We start from the raw sequence: 27,669 nt of genomic DNA on the forward strand, positions 1-27,669 counted from the left end.
AACCATCCTGCTGGAAGAGAGGCCAGATGGCAGAAGCCAATGCCTGGAGACATTCTTCCTGTTTTCTGGCCTCCGGAGGTGAGCCGCTCAGACCCTCTAAGCCCTTTCTACCACAAGAGACCCAAACTTCTGAAACTGTGAGCTGGCATAGACTTTTCCTTCCCTTGAGTTGTTGTGTAGAGTTTTTTTTTTTCTTTTTCACAGCAAGAGAGTAGGCTAATAGATCCGTCTGAACGCAGAGAGACTCCTGACCATGACTTCCCACCCCATCACCACCTAGCTGACTGTGTTAACAGCTCAGAGTGCTGGAAACACAGCTTTGGAACGTGGAGGATAGGCGAGCAGGCTGGCTGTGTCAGTGAGTCCTGTAGAACATTCCTGCTGAGACCTGACTCCTCCAGCGACTCAGACCATACTGTTACCTAGCCACAGGCACGTCTCCAAAAATCCACTCCAATCGGTGTGGGCAAAGGCTTTGTGATTCCTGACGAACACATGGTTGCTGCATGGGCAAAGTCAAGAGTTCCAGCTTAAGAAGGGGGTAAGGGTATCTTGATCTTTGGCGTCTCCGTAGGTCTCAGTCCCTGCGAGGAAAGGCACTGGGCTGCTCCATTTCCTTTCTGAGTAGACATCTCAGTTCCTAAGGTTGCTAGCATCTTCTAATCCTCTGAAGTGTCAGGCTCCCCACCCCACCCCCACCCTGGTTTTGTTTCTGCTTAGTTTTTTTTTTTTTTGTTGTTGTTGTTGTTTGTTTTTTTGGGGTTTTTTTTGAGACAGTATGTCTCTATGCCGCCTGCCCTGGTTGCCCTGCATTTTCAAATTCACAGAGATCTGCCTATCTCTGTCTCTGGAGTGCTGGGATTAAAGATGTGCGCCTGCCCAGCAGAATGTTCTCTCTGGGTTTAGCTAGTCAGATTAGCATTTCTTAAACACTAAGAATGTTCTGTGGCTAGGGGACTTAATAAGCAAGCGTTTGCGCAACAGCAACAACAGAAACCAGAGAAAGGAGCTATAGCTTAATAGACAATGTTCATCCCTGCATTGCCGGTACCTGGCCCACTGCCTGCCCTTGGCATCTACTAGCACTTGGCAGATGCCAAACGCCTCTAAATGAATGCTTACAAGTGAATGGACGGCCTGCAGAAACAAGCAGAGATCCTGTGCAGGAGTCAATCTCGATGGTACTGACTTGAAGAGACTCTCCACCCCGATGCATGTGATCACAACCTGTCAATTACAATTAAAAGTAAACGTCCAAAGAGAAGAGATTCTCTGGTAGGATTGCAAACCTGGGTGCCCGGTGCAGTTTCAGATTTGGCTGTCCACGGTTCCCATTTGCCCGGTCTACTTCTGGTTGCCTAAGGATGAATTCCCCTCCGGCTTTGGTTAGCTGGGCTAGACTATTGCTCTCGGTTGCACAGAGATAATAGAAGAATGCTTTATTCACACACAGCCATGGACCTCTTGCTTCCAAAACAGAGTTGAAGCGGTCAATTCACGGGCCTCACTCCTGGCCTATATTTCTGGTACAATCTGGCTCGGGGACAGACTCCTCAGGAGACACTTCAGTGTGCTTTTGGGAATAACTCAAGGAGGGATGGGCCAAGGTCTCTTCAACATAAAATGGCACATATGCACGGGGGAAAGGAAGCAATGCTTTCTGTCAAAGCCTGAAAGCCCCGAGGTCAGCTTCTGTTCATCTTGGATCATAAGCCAGTCTCTGCCCTTAAGAGTTTCCCACAGGGCAGGCTCATGAGTATCCTTTCTCTTGCTACCCCAGGACCTTTGGACTTACTTCCTCTCACTGATAGATTCCTGTAGAGTCCTCACCTCCAGAGAACTCAAATCCCTGCAGCACAGAAGCTGCTAAAAGCACAGTGTCGCCCCAGCACCCTAAGAGGTGTGCCTGACTGAATAGGTCACCACTGATCAATCTGGCCTCCTGTTTTACCTTTTTACCACTTAGAACACAATTGTGACAGTTGGTGTGGGTCCGGCTTGCTATTTCTCTGTCTCAGCCCTAGAACTGTATTGCCAAACACAGATTCTTGGCAGATCATGTTGGATAAGTGAGACCATGTGTATTAGATACTCTCTGAACACTGTCCAACATTTACCATTCAGAGAAACATAGGCTCAAGGACTCTCAAAGCCCACGCTCGTCTTTAGGAATCTGTCCTCTTATCCCTAAAAGCTTTTCCTGTTATCCCTAAATCTGATTCTTATTGCCAGAAATAGTTAAAAGAGTGACTGTTTCAACTTAGAAATTCAACCTAAAAATAAATCTTGCCATTTTTTTTGTAAAGGAGTAAAGAAACATCAATTTCTCCTCGGAACTAAGAAAACTAGGCAAGGTAAGAGCACACCTGCTTTGACCGCCCTACACTTGATTTGAAGGGTGCTCCTGCCCTCTACTGGACATATTCCATATTGCAACTTGAACTCAAACTGTCAAATCCATTAGCCCTGTGAGCTTTAATGTCCTATACTCTGGAATCAGTTAAAGAAAGCAGATGAAAAGGCCCACAACAAATAGATGAACAGAGGATTAGACACACTAAGATCCACAGGCACAGCTCATAAAATCCTGGCTTTTTTTTGTCTTCTCACAAGACAACAGAACATCAAGGGACAACTACAGGCACTCAGCTCGCTTTTCAGGTTCACACATGCATACTTCTGTTGTGTGCTCATTTCTTGAGTGTAAAGGTCCTTTTTCTCTTAGCACATTCCATTCCCCAGTGGCCACCTTACTTCAGGCAAGCATTTTTCTGGGCTAGCCCCACAGGCAGCTGACTCACTGGACCGTCCCTCCTGAATACTATGTGTAATGCTAAAACACCTCTCTTTTCACCCCAACGCACATACGTCCCCTCTGTGTGCTGTGACTATCATTGGTTAATAAATGAACTGTCTTGGGCCTGTGCAGGGAATAGAGGTAGGTAGGGAAAACTAAACCGAATGCTGGGAGAAAGAAGGAGGAGATTAGAGAAGCCATGTAGCCCCACTGGAGATAGATGCTGGAACTTTACCCAGTAAGCCACTGCCACATGGTGATACACAAATTAATGGAGATAGGTTAAATGAATATAAAAGTTAGCCAATAAGAAGCAAGAGCTAATGGGCCAAGCAATGATTTAAATAATGTAGTTTCTGTGTGATTATTTCAGGGCTGAACAGCTGGGAACCAACAAGTAGCCTCCTTCGACATACAAGCACACACACACACACACATGCACACACACACATGCACACACACATGCACACACACATGCACACACACACATGCACACACACATGCACACACACACACAGACACACACACATGCACACACACACACACATGCACACACACACACACGCACACACACACACACATGCACACACACACACACATGCACACACACACACATGCACACACACACACACACATGCACACACACACACACACATGCACACACACACACACACACACATGCACACAGTACATTTTTTTTCTCCTTCATGAGATACTCAGAACTCTTTATCTGCTAAGAGAAATAGAAAGGTAAACACAGGGCTCCCCGCTTTTGATCCCCTCCCCCAACCCTGTAGTATATGCAGCGATATGGCATTCTAAGCTACAGTCCTGCCAGCACCTCTGTGGACACACACCACATGAGAAAAATGCATCTGGAGGGACACAGGTTCTGTCCCCTTCTACAAATGTGAATGCCTGTGGAGTGTGTATCAAGAGGATTAACCTACGGACTTCTTTTCCTTCCACACTTGAAAGTGATGTATATACTTCCAAATATGGAGCTTTTAATCCTGTCATTTACTTCCTAAAATAGCATGGGTGAAACACTAAAATAAATCAGGGTGAGTTTACTATTTTCATTGGCTTGGTATAAAAGACCACAGATACCTGTGTTTTAGAAATGAGACATCAGCGTTTGAAGAATGCCTCACATTTAAGCTGTGGCTAGCTTAAGTGTGTTGGGATACGTTGACTCAGGGGTGGGCATGATGGCTTACACCTTTCACCCTGGCACCCTGGAGACAGAGGCAGGCAGATCCTAGTGATTTGGAGGCCAACTCCATCTATACAGTGAGTTCCAGGACAGCCACTGTAAATAGTGAGACCTTGTCTCAAACTAACTTGATGCCGATCTTAACATTTTTTCTTAGGATTTTATGAGGCCAAGAAAAAGGAAAAGAGATAAAAGGGAAAACAAAAGCTAAAAATTGAGACTTAAGTCATGATGCAGTTAAGGACACTTAGGAACAGAGGACATGGCTGTGTTGTTGCCAAAAGCCGGGAAAGCTTACAATGAGACCAACCCTACAATTACCAAGCAAATAACAGATTAAAAATGGGTACAGAGCAAGCAGCAGTGCACTTATGAAAAGAGAAAATTGAGTGTGAAATCCAGGCAAGGAACAACAGGCATTCAGATACTATAATGGTCCAACACCTGCCTCTGACCGAACTTCAAAAAGAAAACCCTAGAACCTATGGACAGAGGCTAGGGCATGACATTTTTCAACCTCAGGGATGGTACTGACTATGGCCTGTGGTGGTTTGAATAGGTATGCCTAATAATATCATGTGTTTGAGTTCTTGACCTATGGGGAGTGGCACTACTAGGAAGTGTGGCTTTGTTGGAAGAGGTGTGGCCTTGTTGGGGGAAGTGTGTCACTGTGGGGGTAGGCTTTGAGGTCTCCTATGCTCAAGCTACACCCATTGCATCACACAGTCGCATCTGCTGCCTGAAGATCAAGATGTAGAACTCTCAGCGACCTCTCCAGCACCATGTCTGCCTGCACACTGTCATGCTTCCTGCTATGATGACAATGGACTAAACCGAACTGTAACACAGCCCCAATTAATTGTTTTCCGTTATAAGAGTTGCCACAGTCATAGTGTCTCTTCATAGCATGGTATCAGAGACTGGGGTATTGCTGTGATAGGCCAGACCATTCTTTTGTTTGGAGGAATTTAGATTTGGGGAGTTTGGGTTAGGAAAGCAGTGGAATACTTTAAGCACTGATTATTGGGTCATCCTAGTAGGAGCATGGAAGACAGCAGTGTTGAGGGTGATGTGGACTGTAGGGGCCTGGAGAAGAATTTTAGTACCTTGTCTAAAGACTGTCCTTGCTATATTTTGGTGACGAATGTAGTTAGATTTTGTCCTTGTCTGAAAAGCCTGCCTGAAACTGAAATAAAGGTTGTAGATTCATTGCTTTGACACAAGAAATCTCAAAACAGCCTAGTAGAGACCCTGTCTTGTGGTTATTAGTGTTAACTCTAATGAAGATGTATAATGAAAAGATCAAACTGAGCAAGTAAAACTACAAAATGTACAGATTGAAGAGAAAAGGGCTCCAGGAAGTGTAATGGAGTGAGATCCTATGTTCCAAGGAGATAAAAGGATTAAAAAATGGAATAAAGGGAGTGGTGACCTCAGGGCAAGACCCCACCTAGCTAAGCTTCCAATTTGTGAATGGTCCAGGCATAGCAGTGCATACCTTTAATCCCAGTATTCAGAAGGCAGATGCTGCCAGATCTGAGTTTGAGGCTAGCCTGGTCTACAGATTAAGTTTCAGGACAGTCAAGGTTAGACAATAAAGGAAATTATTGAAAACAGAAAGTTGATCAAGTTGCAATATAACAGGAGGGGAAGGTGGAGGAGGCATTTTTCAGTCCCAGCAAGCAGCAGAACTTGGCAGCTTCAGCCATGTGGTTCTGGCTTTAACATCAAGAGCAGAAGAAAGGGGTTATGGAATCTCCCTCCATGACTAAAGAAAGCCACTGAAGCCAGAATGTGTCAGAGGTGTCCCTGCATGAAGGCCCAGAGAGGCCATTTTGGGAATCTGGGAAGTTGAAGATCCCAAGATGTTGGAGATGCCAGAGCCATGGGATACCTGCCGAGGAGAGTTGCTAACAGGGAGAATGGAACCAGCCCAAAAGAAAAAGGTGTGTTGCAGTCAAGAAAACTGACAGAAGTTGGAGATCTGAAGAATATTTTAACATCACACATGAAGATACAGAGTTTGGAGCTTGTCCTGTTTGGTCCAATATCTCCTCATTATCCTCCCTTTCCTCCATTTTAGAACAGGAATGTATATCCTGTGCCATTATATGTTAGAAGTATGTTATCTGTTTTTTGATTTTGATTTTCTAAGGGATTAGAGTTAATTGAACGTCTCTGAGAAGAGACTGAGCTTTGGACTTTTAAACATTGGTGGGACTGTGATAGACTATGGGGACTTTTGAAGTTGGACTAGATGCATTTTGCATTATGTTCTGGCTACAAGCCTATGGGGGGCCAGCGAGCGGAATAGAATGTGGTGGTTTGAATAGGTATGGTCTCCACAGATTCGTACGTTTGAGCACTTGGTCCACAAGGAATGGCACTATTAGGAGAAATGGCCTTGTGGCGTAGGTGTGGCCGTGTTGGAGGAAGTGTGTCACTGTGGAGGCAGGCTTTGGGGTCTCACCCAGTACAGTACAGTTCCCCTTCTACTGCCTGTGGATCAAGATGTAGAACTCTCAGCTCCTTCTTCAGCACCATGTTTGCCTGCATGCCACCACCATGCTTCCTGCCAGGACAGGAATGGACTAAACCCCTGAACTATAAGCCAGCCCTAATTAAATGTTTTCCTTTATAAGAGTTACTGAGGTCATGGTCTCTGTTCACAGCAATAGAAGCCCTAACTAAGACATAGCCAGAGCACAACTTTTAGCATTTATCTGCAACGTGGAGCTAGGAGTACCTACTAGGAAAAAAATTGTAGCATCATGTTAGGAAAAAAATGCTGAAATGACCGGCTCCACTGACGCAAAGAAATCCAATTAGGTCAGATTAAACCGAATTAAAATGCCCATTGTTTTATTAAATACAGCGCTCTCGGGTGGCCAAGTGCATGGCGGGGGAGACAGGAAAGCAGGGAGCACATGCAAACCTGGAAGCCGTGTTAGGTCTCTGGAAGCCCACTTAAATACCCTGTGGGAGTGGTCCTGACTCTACCCCGGGGAGGGGTCAGGACCTGGCATGCTGGGATTCGGAGTCCAGACCAATGCAACTCCCAGGCCAGGGGGCTGGGATGGATGCCAGGGGCTGGGGTTACCCTCCTGACTTAACAGTAACTATCAGTTGTTTCTTTAAGGAAGTACATTGCTTGTAGCCACATAAAAGCCATGTAAGAACCAACACAGTGGCCTAGCTCTGTCTTCTCAGCTATAAACTCCTGGGTCACTTGAGCCAGGAGTTTGACACCAACCCGGACAGCAGAGTGCAACTGCATCTATTAACAAATAAAAAAAAAAACAAAAAAAAACAATCAATTTCTCTCCGTTTTGTGAGATAAGCGCTGCTATTATTCCACAGTTTGAGCAACTGAGGTCTACAGATTAGCACAGAATACAGCTGTCTAATTGTTTCTTCTACAGAATCATTTGTTAAATAAGAATCACTCGTGAAATAAGAACGAATATCCTTTCACTCCTGTTACTAGAAAGTCTCTCATAGCACAGACTTTGCCCACCAAGTACTGGGTAGGAAGACAGCATCTCTCAGGGCTTTTCTGATTAGTCCCATCTGGATGCTTAGCTAGAGGGGTAGACTTGGTAATATGAGAAGCATCCGAACATAGAATGTGTGCTACCATACTCTTCTTTCATGACCTCTCCATTAAAAGGACCAACCACACTTATAAATAGTGACTAAATCATCTTTAGAAAGTGAAGCAATAACTAGGTATTCCATGGGCAAAATTTCAATACTAAAGTGTCAACTGGACTTGCCAGAAACAGCTCAGAGGTACAGCACTTGCTGTAAAGGCCTGGCCACCTCAGTCCAGCTCCCGAAAGATTCTCTTCTGACTCCTACCAGTGCCCTGTGTATTAGAAACAAACACAAATAATCTAGGTGGAAGGAAAGGAGCAGTGAAAGAAGCTCAGCAAGCAGTATCTTTTTATAAAAAAAAAAAAATGTGTAGCGCAGGCCGAACAGGCTGGAAGGATGGAGAGTCCCTTGTTTTCATTCTGACACAGGCGGTGGGTGATTGGTGGTTTCCCTGGGGTCTGAAGTGTGACCTGGGGTTTCCCAGAGACTGGCCAGTTATAAAAGAATGGATGCAAAGGCAACGAAGGAAAGAAGAAGGATCAGCCATTCCAGGGCACCAAGTTCTAGGAACGCGGGGGCGGGGGGGTATAAAAATTGTATAAATTGGGAGATTAAAGGTAGCAGAGGTGTATGAAACATTGGCCGTTGACGGGCAAGACAGCCTTGATAGGAAAACAAAACAAAACTCTCACATGCGGCACACTTGGACCTGGGCACACTCACGTGCACAACTAATACTTAAAATAAAATTTTATAAAAGAGGGAAGGTATTATAATAAAACATGTGGCTGTGTTTGTGAAGTGGGAAAAGCTCCAGGAGCAAGCTATTGATGCAAAAACTATAGACAAGGGTTTTGTTTTTAATTTTAGATTTATTTATTTTACATGCATAAGTGTTTTGCTCTCACGTATGCCTGTGCACTCAATGTGCCTGATGTCCTAAAAGAGGGCATTGAATCCCCAGAATTGAAGTTACAGAAGGTTGTGAACAAACCAGCCCAGGCCCTCTGCAGGAACTGTAGTGTTGTTCTTCATGTCTGGGCATTTTTCCAGCTCCAAGCAGGTATTTTCAGATATAAATTGCTATTAGGCTGTTAGGTGATGGAAGGTGTTTCTTATGATAAAAAGAAGAGGGAGTATGGGAAAAGTTGGAAGAGACCTTTCTCAGCACTGTGTGGGCAGGCAAAGGCAGCTTTCTGAGGATCTGCATCTTTAGATATGCGTGGATTTGTGTCTTTCTTCTTAGGTCACCAGGATGGACCACACAAGTGGACTACCATAGATCCTGGCCTGCTTGGGATTTAGTCAATGGGAGCCCATCAGAGGACCAGGGGATGGGGAACAAGGAGTTAAAATGAGGACTCCCCCAATTCTTCTCTGTAAGGTCATCCTAACCAAGCCATACCACTCACTGGAAAGTCACTACTCTTCCTTCCTTCCCTCCTGTGTGTCCAAGGTGTTCTGGGAAAGAAGAAGCACCTGTATTGAATATTCTACAAAAGCTGATAGGTGGATTAGAACTTCTATGATTGTGGAGTGGCTGGAATATTGCAGGCTCATAGCCAAATATTTCTGGCTATCTTTAGCCTGAGTAGACCAAAATCTTTTCATAAATAAATAAGTACATACATACATACATACACAGACAAATAAATAAATAAGGCAGGACTGAAACACAAGTCTGCTTCTCATTGGATAACTTAAGTGCCTATACTCATCTCTAGATAAAAAAGGAGAGAGGAAGTGAGGTGAGCAATTGGGTCAAATGCCAAGCGGGTATTTCATGTCAAAGGACTGCGGATACTTTTGTTACACACCACACACACACATATACACATACTTTTCCTTCTCTTTTAAAACACCAGGCTTGTTTTCAGAGGCACATTCTGTAGACAGAAGAGGTTTATTATCGTTCATCAGAATGTCAAGCAGGAAGATTTTAAACTGAGCTGCACGAGATGAAAGACCCATCTTCCGTCTGTGGAGCTTTGAAACTGACTGCGAAATGAGTAGCTCCAACAGCACTGCTAGCAGTAATGGCCTGCATCTGTGAGGCTTTGCTCCAGGCGTGGCTGCATTTACATCACTAAAAACTCCGCAATTACAGCTCAGCCCTTCCTTTCCGGCAGGCAGACAGCGAATTGGAATCCAACAGCAGGTTTCCGGCCCTGGGTGGCCGCCAGCAGCCTGAGTCATCCTTCCAGACATCTGTAGAACATTAAACCCAACCCCTGTAGCCCTCTACTCTGAACAATGCTTTAAACCTCTGACCAAACACATGGCCAAAGCCTGCAGAACCTTCTGAAGTCGAACAGCGAATCCTGAGCCTGCAAAGGACAACTTCTGATGTGATTTGCATGGTATTAAAGAAACCCCAGGGCGGACTGTCATTAGCTCAGTGACTCCTTCAACAATGCAGTAGAACGCCCATGTGTGATTCAGATGGTTTGGATAATCTCAACTCCATTTAAACCTCTGTGCTCCAGGAAACGCTCCAGGAAACCATCAATGTTTCAAATCCAATAAGTGATTTTAAGATATGCCTCTTTATCTATATATGAATTTCCCCTTCCATTTATTCCCCATCTGTTTTCTCTCCTAGGGAGTAAGAGGCAGCCTGGATGGGCCACACCAATGAGCTCTTTTCTATTCTAGCTTAGGTTGAATGCAATCAGATCAGCAGAAGATAAAGCCATAAAGGATAAAGGAGAGAGTGAGGTCAAGGCAGTGGCTCCCTAGGTGGTCAGAAAAAAGAAGGAACTGCAGGAAGCCCCACAGACAGCAGATAGTTGTTTGCCCAGCTGACAAACAAGGATGGTTATTGTTCTGGGAGCCCTATGCCAGAAACATAAACAAACATGCTTATATTTGTCCACAAGGTCAGGGGTTATTGAATAACCATCTCACAAGGTGCCATAGTTTCAAAGACAGCAGTTAGTCAAGTAAGCTTGCCTCTCTTGGTAATCTGCCTGAGGCAAATGCAGATCCAGAAGGTGCTTGGGTTTTAGTTGACTCCATATATAATCAAGTTGACAACCAAGGTGATATGATGGGGGAAGAGTCTTCTGTTTTGTGTTAATTTCATTGGTTAAATAAAGAGACTGCCTTGGCCCTTTAATAGGATAGAAAATTAGGTAGGCGGAGTAGTCTGAACAGAATACTGGGAGAAAGAAAGCCAAGTCAGGCAGTCGCCATGATTCTCCCACCCTACACAGACGCAGGTTAAGATCTTCCCTGGTAAGCCACCTCATGGTGCTACACACATTATTAGAAATGGGTTAAAGCAAGATGTGAGAGTTAGCCAGTAAGAGGCTAAAACTAATGGGCCAAGTAGTGTTTAAAAGAATACAGTTTCCGTGTAACTACTTCGGGGCATAAGCTAGCCAGGCAGGGAGCCAGACGGAACGCAGCCCGCCGCTCCACACTATAGAGTGCCACCCAACGTGGTAACTAAATCCACGTAAAAACCACACCACAGTGAGACATCACGGGGCCTTTGCCATGGCCATGCTAAGTGTCACCATTATACAGGTCCAGATGAATGAGTTACACTTGTTCTTAGTTTGCTGTGCCTGATAAGTTCTTGAGTCTGGTTTCCCTGACTCAATTTTAATTTATCCATGTGTCCCTACAGTCCTAATTCACTCTGATAAATGTATAGGGCTCCCAGGAGTAAGCTGTTTATCAGTCGAGGCCACAAGAGTGGTCCCAGTCAGGTGGCAGTGTTTGTAGGTCTACCCTGGCGTGCCGTGTGCAATCATCACTCCATCTTCAGAATGAAGTGAAACCCTGCTTTAGAGTGCAGTCAAGATTTACACAATAGGGAGTACTAAATATGAAACAGCGGCATCTCGCCTATCATGGTTTCTCCTTGTAGAAACCTACTCTGTGTCTCTCTGGGCATCAGGATCAGCCCCTCAGGGTCAACCCCATTCCTATACAGGGAGGGCTACAGGAATTCCATAGCCTGCCTTTCAGATGCCTTCTTCATTACATTTCACAGTCCACAGCAGCCACAAAGATAAAATAAAAATAAAACCCAAAAGGTTTTAAATAAATAATATTAAATATAATCTTTCAATATATTTAAAATAAAAATCCAAGGGTGAATGTCATTTTCTTGCTTGTGACCACCATATGCTATTCTGTTCTAGTCAACTGTGGTGGTTTGAATGAGGGATCCTGCATAATGGTTGGGCATTTGAACACCTGGGCCCCTGTTAGTGGCTGTTTAGGGAGAATTAGGAGGTACAGCCTTGCTGGAAAACCTATGATACTGGGGACAACAGGCTTTGAGGTTTCACAAGACCCCATGCCTTTCACAGTGTGTCCTGTGCCCTCGGCTGGCAGTTCAAGATGTGAGCTCTCGCACCCCCATCTGCCATCACAAACCAGAACCCTCTGGAACCCAAGACTCAATTAAACACTACTTTTATAGGTCGCTGTGGCGGAGGTGTTTGATCCCAGAAATATAAGAGTAACTGAGTCACCACCATCACATCTGGAGTGTCCCCAGCTCCAAAGACTGCATTTTATGACCTTGGCCCTCCACAAAGGAGAAAGTGCATTCTCGGATACTCTCCCATCCCAGACATGCTCGCTCGGTGCTGTGGGTAAATAAACCAGAGTGACAACCACAGTCCTGAGTGTACCTGTGGTTCACTCTCCCTGTTATAGGTACACTTGCACAGATCTTGTTAAATTGCCCTGTATCCATCACAGTACTACACAGTGCATCTGAGGGAAGGTTTAGGCGTGTGATTCCTGGGTTTAGCTTGGTACAAACTGCCCGACTGTCTTTCCTGCTGCATTCCCAGAAGGCAACGAGAGTCAGCGAGCGAGAGCTCCCATGCCTGCATCCTCACTTGCAGTTGGCATCTTCAGCAGTTTTTAAAGTAGCTACTCTAATACATATGCAATTCTCATTCTGCTGTCATTTCATTTCTCTAAGGACCTATGCCGGTGCTGCTAAATGTCTCTGAGGCACATTTGTCACCTGTGTGTCTCCTGACCAGGTGTCTGAGCGGGTTTTAGTCAGGTCATATTCCTATTGCTGAATTTTAATCATTACGACTTTTGAATACAAGCATTCCATTGGATATCTGTTATGCAAATATGGCTATCACTCCATAGCTTGTTATATATATTTTACACTAGCTCTCATGGAACAGAAGCATTTTCTTCTCATTGGAGTCCAAATTTTCAGGTTTTGCTTTCATGGACCGAACCTTTGCATTTGTTTCTAAAACTTATCATTAGACCTAGGACCAACTAGAGTTTCTCTCTGTTGATTTGAAGAGGTTTGGTGCTTTCCACTTTACTTCAAGCCTTGGTATATACTGTCGGGTTCCTGTTCTTGCATTTGGATATCCATTTGGTCCCGTACCATCAATACAGAGAATATCTTTCCTCGGAGGCCTGCTTGAAGCTCAATTTTATACACGGAATTATCCGATTATAAAGTCATGCATTGACCATTAACAAAGGGTGATCAGTAGCAATGTGGGGAACACCTTGAACATGTTATTAGTCTTTTTGTGTGTCTGTGTTGTCTCCCCTGTTACCAGTTCTTGCTACTGCAGCTTTTGGTTTCACATCAAAGCAGAAATCCACAGTTACGCTCTCTGGAAAGCAGTCTGATTTTTGCATGAACAAATGTTCCAGATATTTTCCCAAGCAACTTTCTACATGATACATTTTTGGCTTTGCATACATTTAAGTAAACTCTAATGATGAGGCATTCAGGGTGCTTTTCTAATATTTCTAAATAGGACTGACTATGGATTTTATTAGAAAAGTAGTCTTTAAAGGAGACTGAGAGGCCAGGCATGGCCGTGCACACTTATTACTTCCACAGATGGGAGGCTGAGGCAGGAGGATCGTAAGTGCAGGGCCAGTCAGAGTCAACCTGAGCTATATGGACCCTGTCAAAATAAAATAAAATAAAATAAAATAAACCCAAAAAGCATAAGAGCAGAAGGGGAAGAGAAGGAAAGTGAAGGAATAAAGAAACTAGTAAATCAGTAAGAAACTCTAGGAGACAGGCAGCAAAACTGGGTGTAAACAGAGCCGCTGGAACAGAAGTAGACGGTCAAGAGGGATAAGGGAGTTATGTATGTTAAAAGAGCATTAGGTCAGGGTTACTTAGGCCAGATGCATCCTTCAAATGAACACACTTGCAAAAGCCCACCCATTTCTGTGCTGCAGGTTATACTAAGCTTACTGGAAAGGAAGCATCCTGGACTTTTAGGTACAGTGGGCTCTGCTGTCCTTCCCCTATTTCTGTCCCCTGGAAGGCCATGCGCTGTGGTACTGGATATTGTACCTACAGAGATCGTGTCTCCCCTAGACTTGGAGCTTCATAGTGCTGGGCACTCAGCTGCCCCTGAGTGTAAGAACACTGCATAGTATATGCTATCTGTGAGGGGCCGCCTCCCATTCTGGAATTGTGCCTCTGTTGTACAGGGATATTTGTACACTGCGTGAAAATGCATTTGCTGTGATGGGTGTAGTAAGAAGCTGAATGGCCCACAGTTAGACAGGAGGGACAGGCAGGATTTCTGGGGAGAGAAAGGAAGAGGAGGAGGATCAGGAGGGCAGGAGAAGCCAGGAGACAGGGAGAGGTAACACCAAGTGATAGAACATGGGTGACTATAATGGGTTAAGTTCCAGGATAAGAGCTAGTTTAGGAACAAGCCTAAGCTTTAGGCTGAGCTTTCATAATTAATAAGAAGTCTCAGTGTCATTATTCGTGAGCTGGTGGCCCAAAGAAACATCCAGCTACATACTTCCTTCCTCCCTGATTACAGCATTCCGAGACTGCTCCGCTACAAAGACTAGCCGAACCTCCTCTTCGTATGGTTCACAATAAACGCGAGTTTCTGGTTTGCAGAGCCAGTGACCCCCATCAGAGCGAACACAGCGGCACCTGATCCCGGTATGTGTGTCTGCTGTTTCCTCATTCCTGAGTTGCTCAAGTTGGGTTTCCAGGACTGAGCTGTGCACCATTTGGCAGTTCCTTTTCTAGGTGTGCCGGATTCTCAAACCACCCAACGTTGCCTTTTTGGTGTTAAGTTCTGAGCTAAGAAGACATGCTTGATAAAAGTCTGATAAACTTGAGTATGTCTGTTCCAAGTTTGGGTCTTCGGGCAGCATTTAAGGTCTAGAAAAGAGTGTATTCCTATTTTTGAACGCCACAGTTAAACTATTTGCAATTCTGTGCTCCTGCATTGCTCAGCAAAAACAGTTGTGAGCCAAAAATACAGTATGATATTTACCCAGACAGCACAGATTATTTTAAACTAATTCTGAGAAGTAGTAAGCGTCCTACCACCAGGTGGCGCTAATCTATCTCTATTATCTATTACCGCGGGCCATTTCATTAACACAGTTGGTTTAGGAAAATCTCTTCATAAAATCCTTCATCTTTATAAGCTCACTTGAAGAGAGCGAGGGAACTGGGCTCAGGCAGTGCTTCCAATTCGTATGCACGTGACTAGAACCTGAAGCCAAGGGAAAGGACATTTGGTTTGTGGTGGTGGTGGTGGTGGTGGTTTTTATTTTGTTTTGTTTTATTTGCTTGTTTGTGGTTTTGGCTTTTTGTTTTGTTTTTCGAGACAGGGTCTTGCTTTAACCCAGGCTCATCTCCAAATTAGGATCATTCTGCCGCGGCCCCCTGAGTGTTGGGATTCCAGGTGAACATCAGGATACTTGGCCACAATCAAATTCTGTAACTTTTTTTTTTTTTAAATTCTGTAACTTTTAAAAGACCACCATGAAGGATAAGCACATGAAAAATTACCCATTTTTGCCTGGGCTTTTACTTTTGTGTTCATATCTTGAAACTCGTGCCTTGTATGGTGGCTCAAAGCTACAGTCTCAGTCCTCGGGAGGCCGAATCAGGAGGATTTCTCCCAGTTTGAAACAGCCTGTGGTGTCAGACACAGTGAGTTCAAGGCCAGGCTGGTATACACGTGAAGACTCTGTCTCAAACAAAGCACATTGAAGCTCTTCTCTTGGCCGTTCAGATCTAGGGCTCAAATGAGTCACTTGCGATGCTGTTTGAGGGTGGGCACAAAGAACTTCCTAGGATATTCTACACAGAGACAGAGGGATCCAAAGATAGTTTATCTAATTCGAAAGTTATCCTAATTGGAATCCAGCAGAGAAAGAGAAGATAAACAGTACAGTCAGCGGTAAAGCTGGTTTTAAAAAACCTCCTAAGCCTCTGCCACCTGAGATGAAGATGTCAGTTGTAGGATGCGGCAGATGCTCGAGGCCTGGGACTTTCAGCCTGCCTCAGCATCCCCCAGCACACCACTGTCTGGAGGCATCTTGATTCTTTGCTATGGAGGAAAAGGTTTGAGAGCTGAGTGGCTGGGGAAGTGACTCTACCCTGCCTGAACCTATACACTGTTATTTATAACGCAAGGATGTTAGATAGCCTGGGCACCCTAAAGGATCAATGCATATCAGTTTCATATTCGTGGTTACTGAGGTTAAGTCCCATTCCATACCTTATGACCTTTCGGCCTTTCTCCCTCTCATAAATATATTGAGTGCACACTCTGAACAAAGTCCTGAACCAAAGGCCGTCAGTACCCCAGGTGAAGAAGGGCCAATTAAACTCTGTTCCTAAGGGAGTGGACACCCCAGTATGAGACATCTTAGCAGGTGACTCCTTACTTCAGGGTGGTAGCAAACTCGAGCAAGCATACAGAGGAAGAGACATGTGAACATGGGTCTGAAGGGCAGATAGCTAGGCCTCAGTGTCAAGAGTTGATCCTTTTCTCCTAAAGCTATACAAAAGCCATGTGACCTCTTCCACACTAGAGCAAATTACTGAGGGGCCTGAATCCCGTCCTGACACATTCAGCTCAGAATGTACCACTTACCCCTGGAGCAAGAGCATTGCTTTGCATCAATAAACCTAAGTACCAGGATAGAAGACTGGTTAAGGGACTGAGAGATGATTCAGTGCTGAAAGGTGCTTTCCACCAAATTTGAAAACTTGAGTTCCATTCTCAGGATGCAGGAGGATGCAGGATGCAGGAGGAGGCAGGATGCAGGAGGATGCAGGAGGATGCAGGATTCAGGAAGGAGTTGACTTAGACAAGTTGCACACTGATCTCTAAATGCATGCCGTGGCATGTGTAGGCTCCCTTCACTCTAAATACACAAATAAATAACAAGTGTGAAAAATAGCATTGGCTATGGCCCTTCCAAACCCCAGCTCCTGGTGCACAGCTCAGCTCATAGGAAGCTCAGTGGTTGCATATTGATATGTTTGTAACAGCCCGGTGAGGTTTAGGATCACACTGTGGCTTCATAGTTGAATGGCCTTAGAAGACTCTTTTACCCTCTGAGTTTCAACTTTCTCCTTGAAACAGAGCCAGTGAGGAGTTCCCAACACTTCTAAGACAGACTTCTGTCCACAGAGAGAGTTTCTCAAGCTCCCAAAGGGAAAATTCTTCGAGGTATTTATGCTCAAGCTCCAGGTTTTGTCTAGACTGCATCTAACTTGGCGGCACTGTTGGCAATGCTAACACAATTGGTTTGCACCATCCTGGCTCTTCCTGGCTTCAAACTGAGGAAGCCAGGATAATCTTCAGGTTGGATTTGACATGAGTTCATACTTAAAACATTCAACAAAATATAATGTGCAGTTGCTACCATGTGGCCTTTTTGCCCAAGACTGGGCATGCGGCAGTAAACTGGGGAACACAGGGGAGTGTTCTGTAGATGTTGTAATAAATAAAAGGAAGCAACAAGCAACACACACACACACACACACACACACACACACACACACACGAGAAGCTACCACCGCTGCGCATGCTCATGTTTGAATAAAGGCCAGTAACAAATGTGTCAAGTTATTCAAGCGTGACATAACCAGGATTCAGCTCTAGGGAATCAGAGCCACAGCCATGAGTTATGAACTCCCCAGAGCTCACATCAACCATCTACGCAGATGTTGTCATGCATGACCGCTATGCTAGCCTCTATGGCTTCACAGCCCCCAGCGCTGCCTTCTTCCTGGCATGCCTGGCTACTATTCTTAGTCACCAGCAATTTTGTTTTTATCTTCATTCTCTTGTCCATTTTGCAAACACGTGACTATGAGTCAATAGCAGGGAGAGCAGGCATGTTAGCGGAGCTGGGGCCTGGTGTGCCAACCCAGTGATTAAATGCTTGGGCCATGCTGGTACATCGCTGAGTTCATTCTTTTAAATACAGAGCAGTTGCTTTTGGTATGAAATGGGCTGACTCAGGCCTGTCATGCTAAGCAGGTCACTTAATTGTGGTGGCATATGCAGCCTGAATAAAAAATGGTATAGAGCGTCCCAAAGAGGGAGAAGAGCCTCCAAGCTTAAAGGGGAAGTGCAAAGGAATTGTGTTAGGAATATTTCTCGTTTTCTGTAGTTTTATCTTTGGCTTTTACTGGTTCAGTAGTAAGTATCTTGAGTGTTATCACTAGTCCTGTGACAAGTTTGAAGACTGTAGCATTTCTTAAAAATAACACAAATTCTGGCAATGGGGCCTCAAAAATCTACTTTAGATTCAGCATATGTAGTATTATGCATTTAGATGACATCTCACAGTTTATGCCGGATTAACTAACATGTATCCTTGCCTACTCATCCCAGAGTCCTTCTTCCAATCACCTTTCTTCCGTGTCCTGTTACCATCCGTGCCTCATCCGTGAGTTTCTATAGAGAAAGCAGGCTGATCTGGTCACCCCAAAGACACCCCCAGGAAACTCTCTTCACCCTCTGCCCTTGATGGGACATGACTGCTCTAACTTCTAAGGCCACCATCTATTTTTAAAAATTGACTTTCAATTAATTGATCAGATACGATATACTCTTTCAGATCTGGTCTGCTTTCCTCCATGTTTTTGTGTGAAATTCATCTTTGTTGTGTGACCTCTGGCTTTGCTCATTCTTTTTTTGTTTATTTTTGAGATTGTATTGTAATTACAACATCCCTCCCCTCCCTTTCCTCTCCCTACACTCTTCCATATGTTTTATTCATCCTTATTGCTGCAAGTACACTACTGTATAAATGTGCCATGTTGTATATTCCAAAGCTTAATAATAACTGCATGGTTTTATAAGTTATTTTATAAGTAATCAATTCTGAGTTGGGAAGTATACATTTAGAAATGGAATTGCTTGGACATAATATGTTCCAAACATATAGACAAACATATAAAATACATTGTATAATTACATAATGCATGTATGTGGTGGATTGAATGAGAATGGCCTCCACAGGTGCATATATTGAATGCCTAGTCCTCAGTGGGTGGAACTGTTTGGGAAGGATTAGGAGGTGTGGCTTTGTTGGAGGAGGTGTGTCACTGGGAGAGGGCTTTAAGGTTTCGGAAGATGGTGTTAGCTCCCTCTGCCTTGCAATTGTGGATTTCAGCTATTGCTGCAGTAGATTCCTGCTTGCCTGCTGCCATGCTTCCGCCTACAATGATCATGGACTCTCACCCTCTGAAACAGTGAGCCCAAATAAACTCGTTCTTCTATGAGTGGCCTTGGTCATGGTGTCTTGTCACAGCAATAGAAAATAATTAGAACAACAGAGCACATATGTAATGCCTATATATACTACATATAAGCCTATATAAGTTCTTATATTTATTCCTGGGCTCTCCAAAGTTGTATCAATGTATTATCTCACCAGCAGCATAAGGAAGTTGCAGTTGTCCCATTTGCCCTTGTCATCAGCAGTATCATTCAGCTATTTTGGTAGAGACATTGTATTAGTTACTTCTTTGTTGCTGTGGGGAAAAATACCATGACAATTTATAAAAGGAAGAATTTATTTGGGCTTACAGTTGCAGAGGGGTAAGAGGCCATTATGGTGGGGAGGCATGACAGCAAGAGGTAGGCATGGTAGCAGATGACAGAGCCTGAGAGATCACATCTCAACCACACATAGGAAGCAGAGGATGAGACATGAATTATATTCTCAAAGCTAGACCGCAGGGATGGACTTCCTCCACCAAGCTGAACCATTCTATTACCTCTCCAGGCAGCTCCATCACCTGGGGACCAAGTGTTCAAATGCCTGAGCCTATGAGACAGCTCTTATTCAAACCACCACAGAGACGGTTTCTGTAGAATGAATATATTCTTCTTGTTTTTCATTATACTCTCTTCATAGCTAGAGTGTATTTTTCCTTCATGATTTATGTGAATGGCTGCAACTTTAACAGAGTTACTAGTATATAACAGTGTAACAGTATCTAGTCCCTGCCAAAAAATAAAAAAATCCAAAAATAAAGTGTCAGAAGTCCATTTTTTTCCATCAGCAATGTAATCTTCCATGGTTTATCCTGACAGCAGTTAAAGGCAGGAAAATGAAGTTGATAGCCATTGGCATCCAAGCTTTCTCAGTTACACCATTTAACACCAACCCATTACAAGCACAATTACAAAGCAAATAAGCATAATTCATAAGGTACTGAGTTTGATTGTTGAAGCAAACTTTACTGCCTTATGACAATCTCAAAGGTAGTGGCAACTTCAGATTCTTTCTTGATTCCACTTAATAGAGAGAGAAGCAACAGATGGTGGAGAGAAGCTTGACTTTATAATGCTGAGGAGTTCCAGAGTCTAGAACTCCGCCCTTCCAGACAAGGCTGGCCAACCATGGTCTGAGACATATTTTACAGCCCAATTTTAACCAGGAAGCTTCCAGCGTTCCTTTTAACCTACAAAGAATAAAGGTTCTCACTGAGATTTTAGCACAACCTTTTTGTCATGGAAAGTTGCAGTACTGAAAGAATTGGTGGTGTGGAGATATAGCTCAGTAGTAAAACACCTGACGGCAGAAGGAACTTGACTATCATGACTAGTAGCCAGAATTAGAAGAATACACGGAGCCTTTGGTCATATATTCTGATTCGTATATAGTCCCAGGCATGTATCTGAGAGTAAAATTCTAAGTGTCATAAGGAGAGGTGTCCATAGTCTTCTCATGAGTCCTGTGCAGCAATCAGGAAGTGGCTGGGAAGGGGAAATGTAAAGGCTTATGTTCCCCTTATGTTGGTTCCGTGTCAGATGTTAGCTGGGTGGACAATTCCCTTGGAAGTGATCATCAGGCAAGACGTCACCTCCCCTAGTTACACAATCCAGGTTCTAAGGGAGACACATCTAAATGGGAAGATGAGCTAGCCTCCATGTTGAGGTCCATCAAGTTTTGGCTAGATGAACTTACTCTGAGCACAGGAAGCTAGCAGAAGTCTTCTCCAGGAAAATGAAGAAGAGGATGCTCTGCCTGCCACGAAGATGCTACCCGAGTAAAGACCTGCTCAGCTGGGAATCCTCCCTGGTGGAAAACAGAAACAAGCCAGCCAGGGAAGTGTGCGTGCATGCGTGTGTGCTACACCTGGTGTGACTCGCACGTTTCTGCATTGGAACTTTGCTAGAAGTTTTTCGCTAGAACGTTGTATGGATCAGTGGTTCTCAACCTTCCTAAGGGTACAACCCTTTAATAGAGTTCTTCATGTTGTGGTAAACCCAAGCCATAAAACTATTGCTCTTGCTGCTTTAGAACTGTAATTTTGCTGCTGTTACGCATTGCAACATAATATCTGTGCTTTCCAATGGTCTCAGGCGACCTTTGTGGGAGGGTCATTGAACCTGCACAGGGGTCGTGACCCACAGGTTGAGAACCACTAGGATAGACCATTAGCTCAGATCCCAGATACAGATTACTTTAATAAAGTTACATTTCTTGCACCCAAGAGAATGGTGCTTAGAATTCATACCTGTTATGTGCAGGGAGCTGCCTCGCACATAGAAATGGTCATCACCCTTATCTGGAAGATCTAATGAACACCCTGTCTCTTGTTACCCAGGAATTAGGCTGTAATTGTAGTGTCTATGTTGCAATGTTATAAATAGTTTCCCCGAGATTTTACCAGCAGGCATTTCTGCTTCAGCCTCTAGCTGAAGTGCTTTGGGTACCAGGATTTTAAGAAGAATACTCACCAGCTGGCCTCGTCAAAATAAAAGCCGGAGTTTTATAAAGTATTCTCCATTGGCCCAAGCTAACATAACAGATAGGATGAGAGGAAAATGACTGCAATATTCAGGAGTGCATCAAACAAGTTTTCCGAGGCTTCTGGAGGAAAGCAGGTGCTTCTTGCTTATATTTTCATTGTATCTCTTTCTGAGGTCCATGGAGAGCAGCCACCGCCATCTGGCCAGGCTAATTCTGGGTGGCTGCAGCTGCAGCCCAGTGTCTGACAATCACAGCTCCAGGTTCTCTCCATACTAAATAGCTGGCTCGAGCTGCAGCCTGGCCAACATATTCCACAGCAGACAGCCTCATTTTCTAGCAGGGGATCATCCTCATCATTCGTAAGCCTGGCTCTCACATTCCTCTTTTCCCTTTAAGGATGATACATCAGGATTTTGGAACTAGGCCTACGTCTTACTTGGGCATGCCATCTTACACAGATGGTTGCAATTGATCCCTCTGTTTTGATTTTTCTGTCTCATAATCCATCCAATTCCAACTCCAGCCTGACTATTCAGAAGCCTAGATCAAACTCTGTTATTCCCAGGTCATCCTTTGTCTTTTGAAACAGTCTCACTGTAGACCAGGCTATCCTTGACCTTGACTAGTCATCTTCCTGCTTTAAGATTTCTGCTAGGATTACAGATGTGGGTCACTACCCTGCGCTCCAGCTGTGGACTTGTAAATGCTTGTGGGGCTCCAGAATAAATCAAAGATCCTGGGTTTCACTCAAGGCATTTTATTACCTGCTCCTTCTTGGCAAGCGGAATAGCATGGCATCTGAGAGTTTAGTGGTCACAAGTACTAGCCCGCAGCAGCAACTTTCCAGGAGAACCAAGACATTCTGACATGTGTGTGCTTTATCTCATCAGCTAAGTACAGAAGGTCAAGGTTTTAATCCTCCCAATACCTCCTGAGTAGAGGACCAATGAATGAATGGTCCCTGTAACTAGACTTCACACAGCTTCCTCTTGAACAGAAGGACCCAGAAATTCAAGCTGAGAGGTACTTAGTGAAGAAAAGTTGATGTGATCTGTCCACCAGAAAGGAAAAACGACCTCCACACATACCAGTTTGTAGATTCTTTTCGGACCGTTTTCATTTCCTCTGGTACCAGTTTTGTGCATTCTGACCTAATGAAAAAATACTGTTTATTCAAAAGTAAACAAGCACGGACAAAACACCAAGAACCCTGACAAACCGCAGGAGCTCAGTAACTCGAGCTTCTCTAGTATCTGTTGATGTGACCAAGCTGGTCCTTCTGCTCTGGGGTTTCCAGAATTGTGGAAAAGAGTCTTGGGGCCTTAAGTCTTCTCTACTCTTATCTCTGCAGTGCCCACTGAGGGAGACGTTCTCAGGACTTTGGCAAAGCTTCTCCCAACCTTGAAGGGTCTCTCAGGGAGGAGAGAGCCCATGGCACAAGTTGTGTGGAAGGCTGCTGTTTTTCATTTTCTTGTTTCTTCTAGAAACCTCTTTATTTCTTTGCATCTGTGCACATTCACATTCACGATGGAAAGTAAGTAGGCTTGAGGATAAAGGACTTGGAATTTTGCCACCACCCCATCAACACAAAGGCCAAGTGATCTTAAAAGAGTAACTTTGCATCTTGACATCTCTTTTTTACTTGTAAAAAAGGGACAGGACTAGCTATCCAAAAGAATCACTGTCAGTATTAAATACCTAAAGACTTCATTGTAAAAGTCTCCATTAATCAGTAATACTTTTGAATACATTTACATTCACCACACAATACATTATATACATATACATAATATACAACACACACACACACACATCAAATGCACAGATTTACTAGGAATGGTAGTATTCAGCCATATTCCCAGTGTTAAGGAGGCAGAAGCAGGAGGATTGTGAGTTTGAGCCAGCCTATGCTACATAGCTTCTTCTTCGTCAAGCACAGTTTCTGGGTCTCATGCAGTCGTGAATCCTTTTACAACATATTTCAGGCCGTGTGCTCAGGGAATGACTTGGTTTTTCTAAACTTGCTTCTTGATCTATATGACGGGAAAACAATACAAAACAATACATCTATATGTAAGTGAAAGCGTATAGAGAAACGATAGACTCAGGAGGGCAAAGTAGTGCTTAGCTATGCATGCTCACCTCCTCTGTGTGTATCATATGATTGTGCTTTAGAACTGTATGCATCTGGTGAATATTCATAAGCTACATGTGTTCCTCTAAGCCATGAAGGACACTCCGGCGTCCTTCCCCAACACAGCCATTCTTATCCCATCCCTCACAGAAAAAGCCTTTCTAGTATTCTGGCCACCCACATTTCCTTGAAGGCCTTTGAAACAGACCTAATTTAACTTGTAACAACAGTGCACTCCCATGGTGACAGGCAAGCTGTAAACATACAAAAGGAAGAGTCATGATTCCAGCCTTCTCAGGGCTGAGGACTGCTAACCCTGCAGTCCTGGGTCCGCCATGGCTGCCTTCTGGCTGCCTTCTTCAAGAGAGTTTCATGTGGGCTCTGGGAGCTCACTCAACCCCGGCGCAAGGAAGCCTTGGCCCAGTATTTTCCCTATGATCAGATTGGTCGGTCATGTGCAAAACTGTGCAGCTATATGGAACTGCATATATGCACGTGGTACTAATGAACTCTTCTCCCTAAAAGAACAGTGAGTTTTGTCCGTCTCTGTCTGATACTGCAGAATGAGTCTGTGCTGTGCACTAGAGCAATACACTGTGTCCAAGCCACGAATAAAACAGCACTCAGTCCCCATCCCTCAGGGGCTCAGAACTAAATTTTCCTTTCTGATCATTCACACATGACTTGATTCTTATGATTTATATGCCAGAAATGATATCAGTTGTCTGTCTGAGGTATGGAAATGGAGATTACAGAAATATTTAAAGCCAACAATTCTCAGAACTGTAAGTCTGAGAAGATAATCACTTTCTTCATGAGAGTTTGCTTGAAAAACCTTATATTTGACAATAAAAACATGATTTATATACTAAGATGATAAGGAAAAAGTGTGTAATTGGGAACTGGAGAGATGGCTCAGCAGTTAAGAGTACTTGCTGCTCTTGCAGAAGACCTGGGTTTGGGTCTCACTTCCAGACAATCCATAGATGTACACACACACACACACAAAGTAATAATAAATATTTTAAGTGTAATAGCATCTAAAGGTCAGAAACAGGCTAAACACCTTGCAAATCTCACAAAATAAAAATTTACAATATTGATATTTTCTAAAATTAAGTTCCAAAACATATAAGGTCATATCTGTACTTGAAAGAAATATCTCAGGATGACAAACTTTAAATTTACAATGTAAATTATTGGGTTATTCTGAATTAAGAATACAATTCATGTTTAGCATGTGTCCCCACAATAATTTCGACTTTTCTAGAATACTTGTTTTATAGTACTATTAGTGCTTCTGGCTCTCCAAATTAGTGAACCAAGTTAATCAAAGAGAGAGCAAAGACAGGACACACCTCGAGGTGTCACCTGAGACTAAAGAGGCCACCCAGGAAATCACAAAACTAAGATAAAAAAAATTTGTCTGCCACTCAAAATGATCTTATTTGCATGCAAAAGTCAGTCCATGGTGTAAGACCATGGTTCCTTAAATGCTCAAAGGAGCTGTGAGGGTGTCAAAGTTCTCTTACTCCACATAGCAACGATGTGTTCACTTTCTTAGTCACTGAGAAAACATCACCTAATCTGTTACCATGTGTCAGGGAGTTTTCTAAATTTTGTAGACACAGGAGCTAGACTGGGTCCTGCCCTTAGCCCGGGCAGATACTGTGGAAGCCTTGAATCTCCAAGGTCTCTAGGGTTGACTTTTCACTTGTGATAAGGCGGGCCCATTCCAGTGTTCCACTGGGGGCAGCTTCCCTCTGCTTTGTCACAGATTTCTATGACAATAAAATACATTTTCAAAAGATATGTAGGGCTGCACATTGATTTTTTATTTTCTTTTACCTTGACCCCATTTTAAAAGAACTAAGCTGACCAGCACTACTTCCCGTTGCCCATGAACCAATTCTAAGAAATTACAGTCAGGAAATAATTAGGCATACATATGAAGAGTTCATTAGTCTTAGAAGATAAACAAAGGAAAAGCATCCAATTTCTTCACATATAAGGCCTAATAAGACAAGGATACAGCAGCACCATATATCATCCATTTATAAAAACAATTTTTTAGCCATGTGTGAAGGTACAATTATAATCTCAGCCCTGCCTGGTTGGGACCAGAGGATATGATGTCAAGGCCATATGAAATCTTCAGATGGATGTGTTTCATTGGAATACCCATTGAGGTCAGGAAAATAGGATGGGCCCAGAACTGTGTGTGTTCATGAGAGACAAGAAAGAATTCAGTGATATAAAAGGCTGAAGAAGAATGAAATATAAAGGTAAATATTAAGGATGGGGGGGCAGAGTGGTGACAGAAATATAAAGAGGGATAACTAACACTAGCAATGTAGAAATGTACTACTGTAAAAACTTTCTAAATTATATATATCGCACATACATAAAAAGTTTAAGTGGAGTTACTCCCCATGGGAGAAAAATGTTTCTGCTGAGCACCACAGGGCAACATTTAAAAAGTTCAGTGCCAGGAATGCATTTCTGGTGTGGGAAGTCCTTCTGTATATGTGTTGCTTTTATTGGTTAATGAATAAATCTGTTTCAGCCACTGGTTTAGCAGATAGAGCTAGGCAGGAAAACTAAACTGAATGCTGGGATAAAGAAGGCTGTGTCAGTGAGAAGCCATGTAGCCCCACCAAAGCGAGATGGAACTTTACCCAGTAAGCCACAGGCTTGTGGTGATACGTAGATTAATAGAAATGGATTAATTTAAGATATATGAGTAAGCTAGAAATATGCTCAAGCTATTGGCCAAGCCATACTGTAATTAATATAGTTTCTGTGTGATTATTTCAGGGTTGAGCAGCCAGGAACAAACTAACAGCCTTCTGACAACAGATTACCTCCTCTGGAGTTGTTGGTTAGCAAGATTTCCTAGAACCCCAAACATTGCATGCTATTGCTACTGCTCTTGCCCTCAAGAGCTTGATGGGGAGACCTCACTGCTAAAAGTACCATATACTTGTGTCACTGAACACAGAGAAATCAAGCCAGTACTTATCTGGACTTCATTCTTACTGGCTAGATTTCATGGTGCTGGGAGGTGCTATTCATGTCCTGGAAGAGAAAAGAAATCACTAATCTTACCCAGCTTGGAACCCTGTGAGTTAGAATCATGACCAGCCTAGCAAGCCATGACCAGCCTAGCAAGCCATGCCCAGCAGTGTAATAGTGGCACAGATGTCATGGAAGCAACACACCATTTTCTGATTGGTTTGAAAGCCTAATCTACAAGTTGAAAACCCATTATCTGGCACCATTATCAGGACCAAGAACCTGTGGATATACAGGACGCAGGCTTCAGGAGAGATTCTATCACTATTACTCTGCTAAAGGGGTACAGGGCAAGCCCACTCCTAAAAGACTTACTGTTTTGTTCAGAGGTTAGTATATCAGTGTACGGCAATTAACATGAAGACCCACAAATGGCCAAGAGGAAGAGAACAAGAACTGTGGATTAGTTACTCCTAAATAGGCAATCCATAGCATCAACTCCTCTCACGATTCAGGGATCATTGTGAAAGAGGGGCAGGCAGACTGTAAAAGCTGGAAGTAGTAGATGACTACCAGGAAATAGTGCTTTTCAGACACCACAGGGCAGTTCCGAATGTGAATTCCCAGCAGTGGAGACAGCATACACAAGACGTGGGCACACTCAATCCAGACAAACTCCCAACACGAATACCAGAGACAGATACATCATCTACCCATACCGAAAAAGCTATTAACAATTGGCAGCTTCTGGGAGAAGGAAAGCCATTTTCTTTAAGGGAATAAACCTTGATATGTTGGCCATGCTCCAGTGGGAGGTCACACACGGAAGAGGACTGTAGTTGATGGATTTAAAAAAAAATACACAAAGTTGAACTGGGAAGTAAG

The 27,669-nt window shown here is 43.7% G+C and overlaps 1 protein-coding gene across 2 annotated transcripts in view; it reads right to left on the reverse strand.

The window, feature by feature from the left end:
- Positions 1 to 27,669, reverse strand: part of Synpr (synaptoporin) — a 317,060-nt gene that overhangs the window by 253,796 nt on the left and 35,595 nt on the right. The window contains exon 3 of one of the 2 annotated variants that reach the window (XM_041662900.1): positions 22,724 to 22,786. The exons of the other annotated variant lie outside the window; for it this stretch is intronic. Coding sequence (XP_041518834.1) covers positions 22,724 to 22,786 — 63 coding nt within the window. The remainder of the gene's footprint in view (positions 1 to 22,723; positions 22,787 to 27,669) is intronic. 2 annotated transcript variants of the gene reach the window in all.

This window comes from Microtus oregoni, unplaced genomic scaffold (assembly GCF_018167655.1).
Source record: "Microtus oregoni isolate MIOR12 unplaced genomic scaffold, Mior012 000013F_ref0000133, whole genome shotgun sequence".
Taxonomy (NCBI): domain Eukaryota; kingdom Metazoa; phylum Chordata; class Mammalia; order Rodentia; family Cricetidae; genus Microtus; species Microtus oregoni.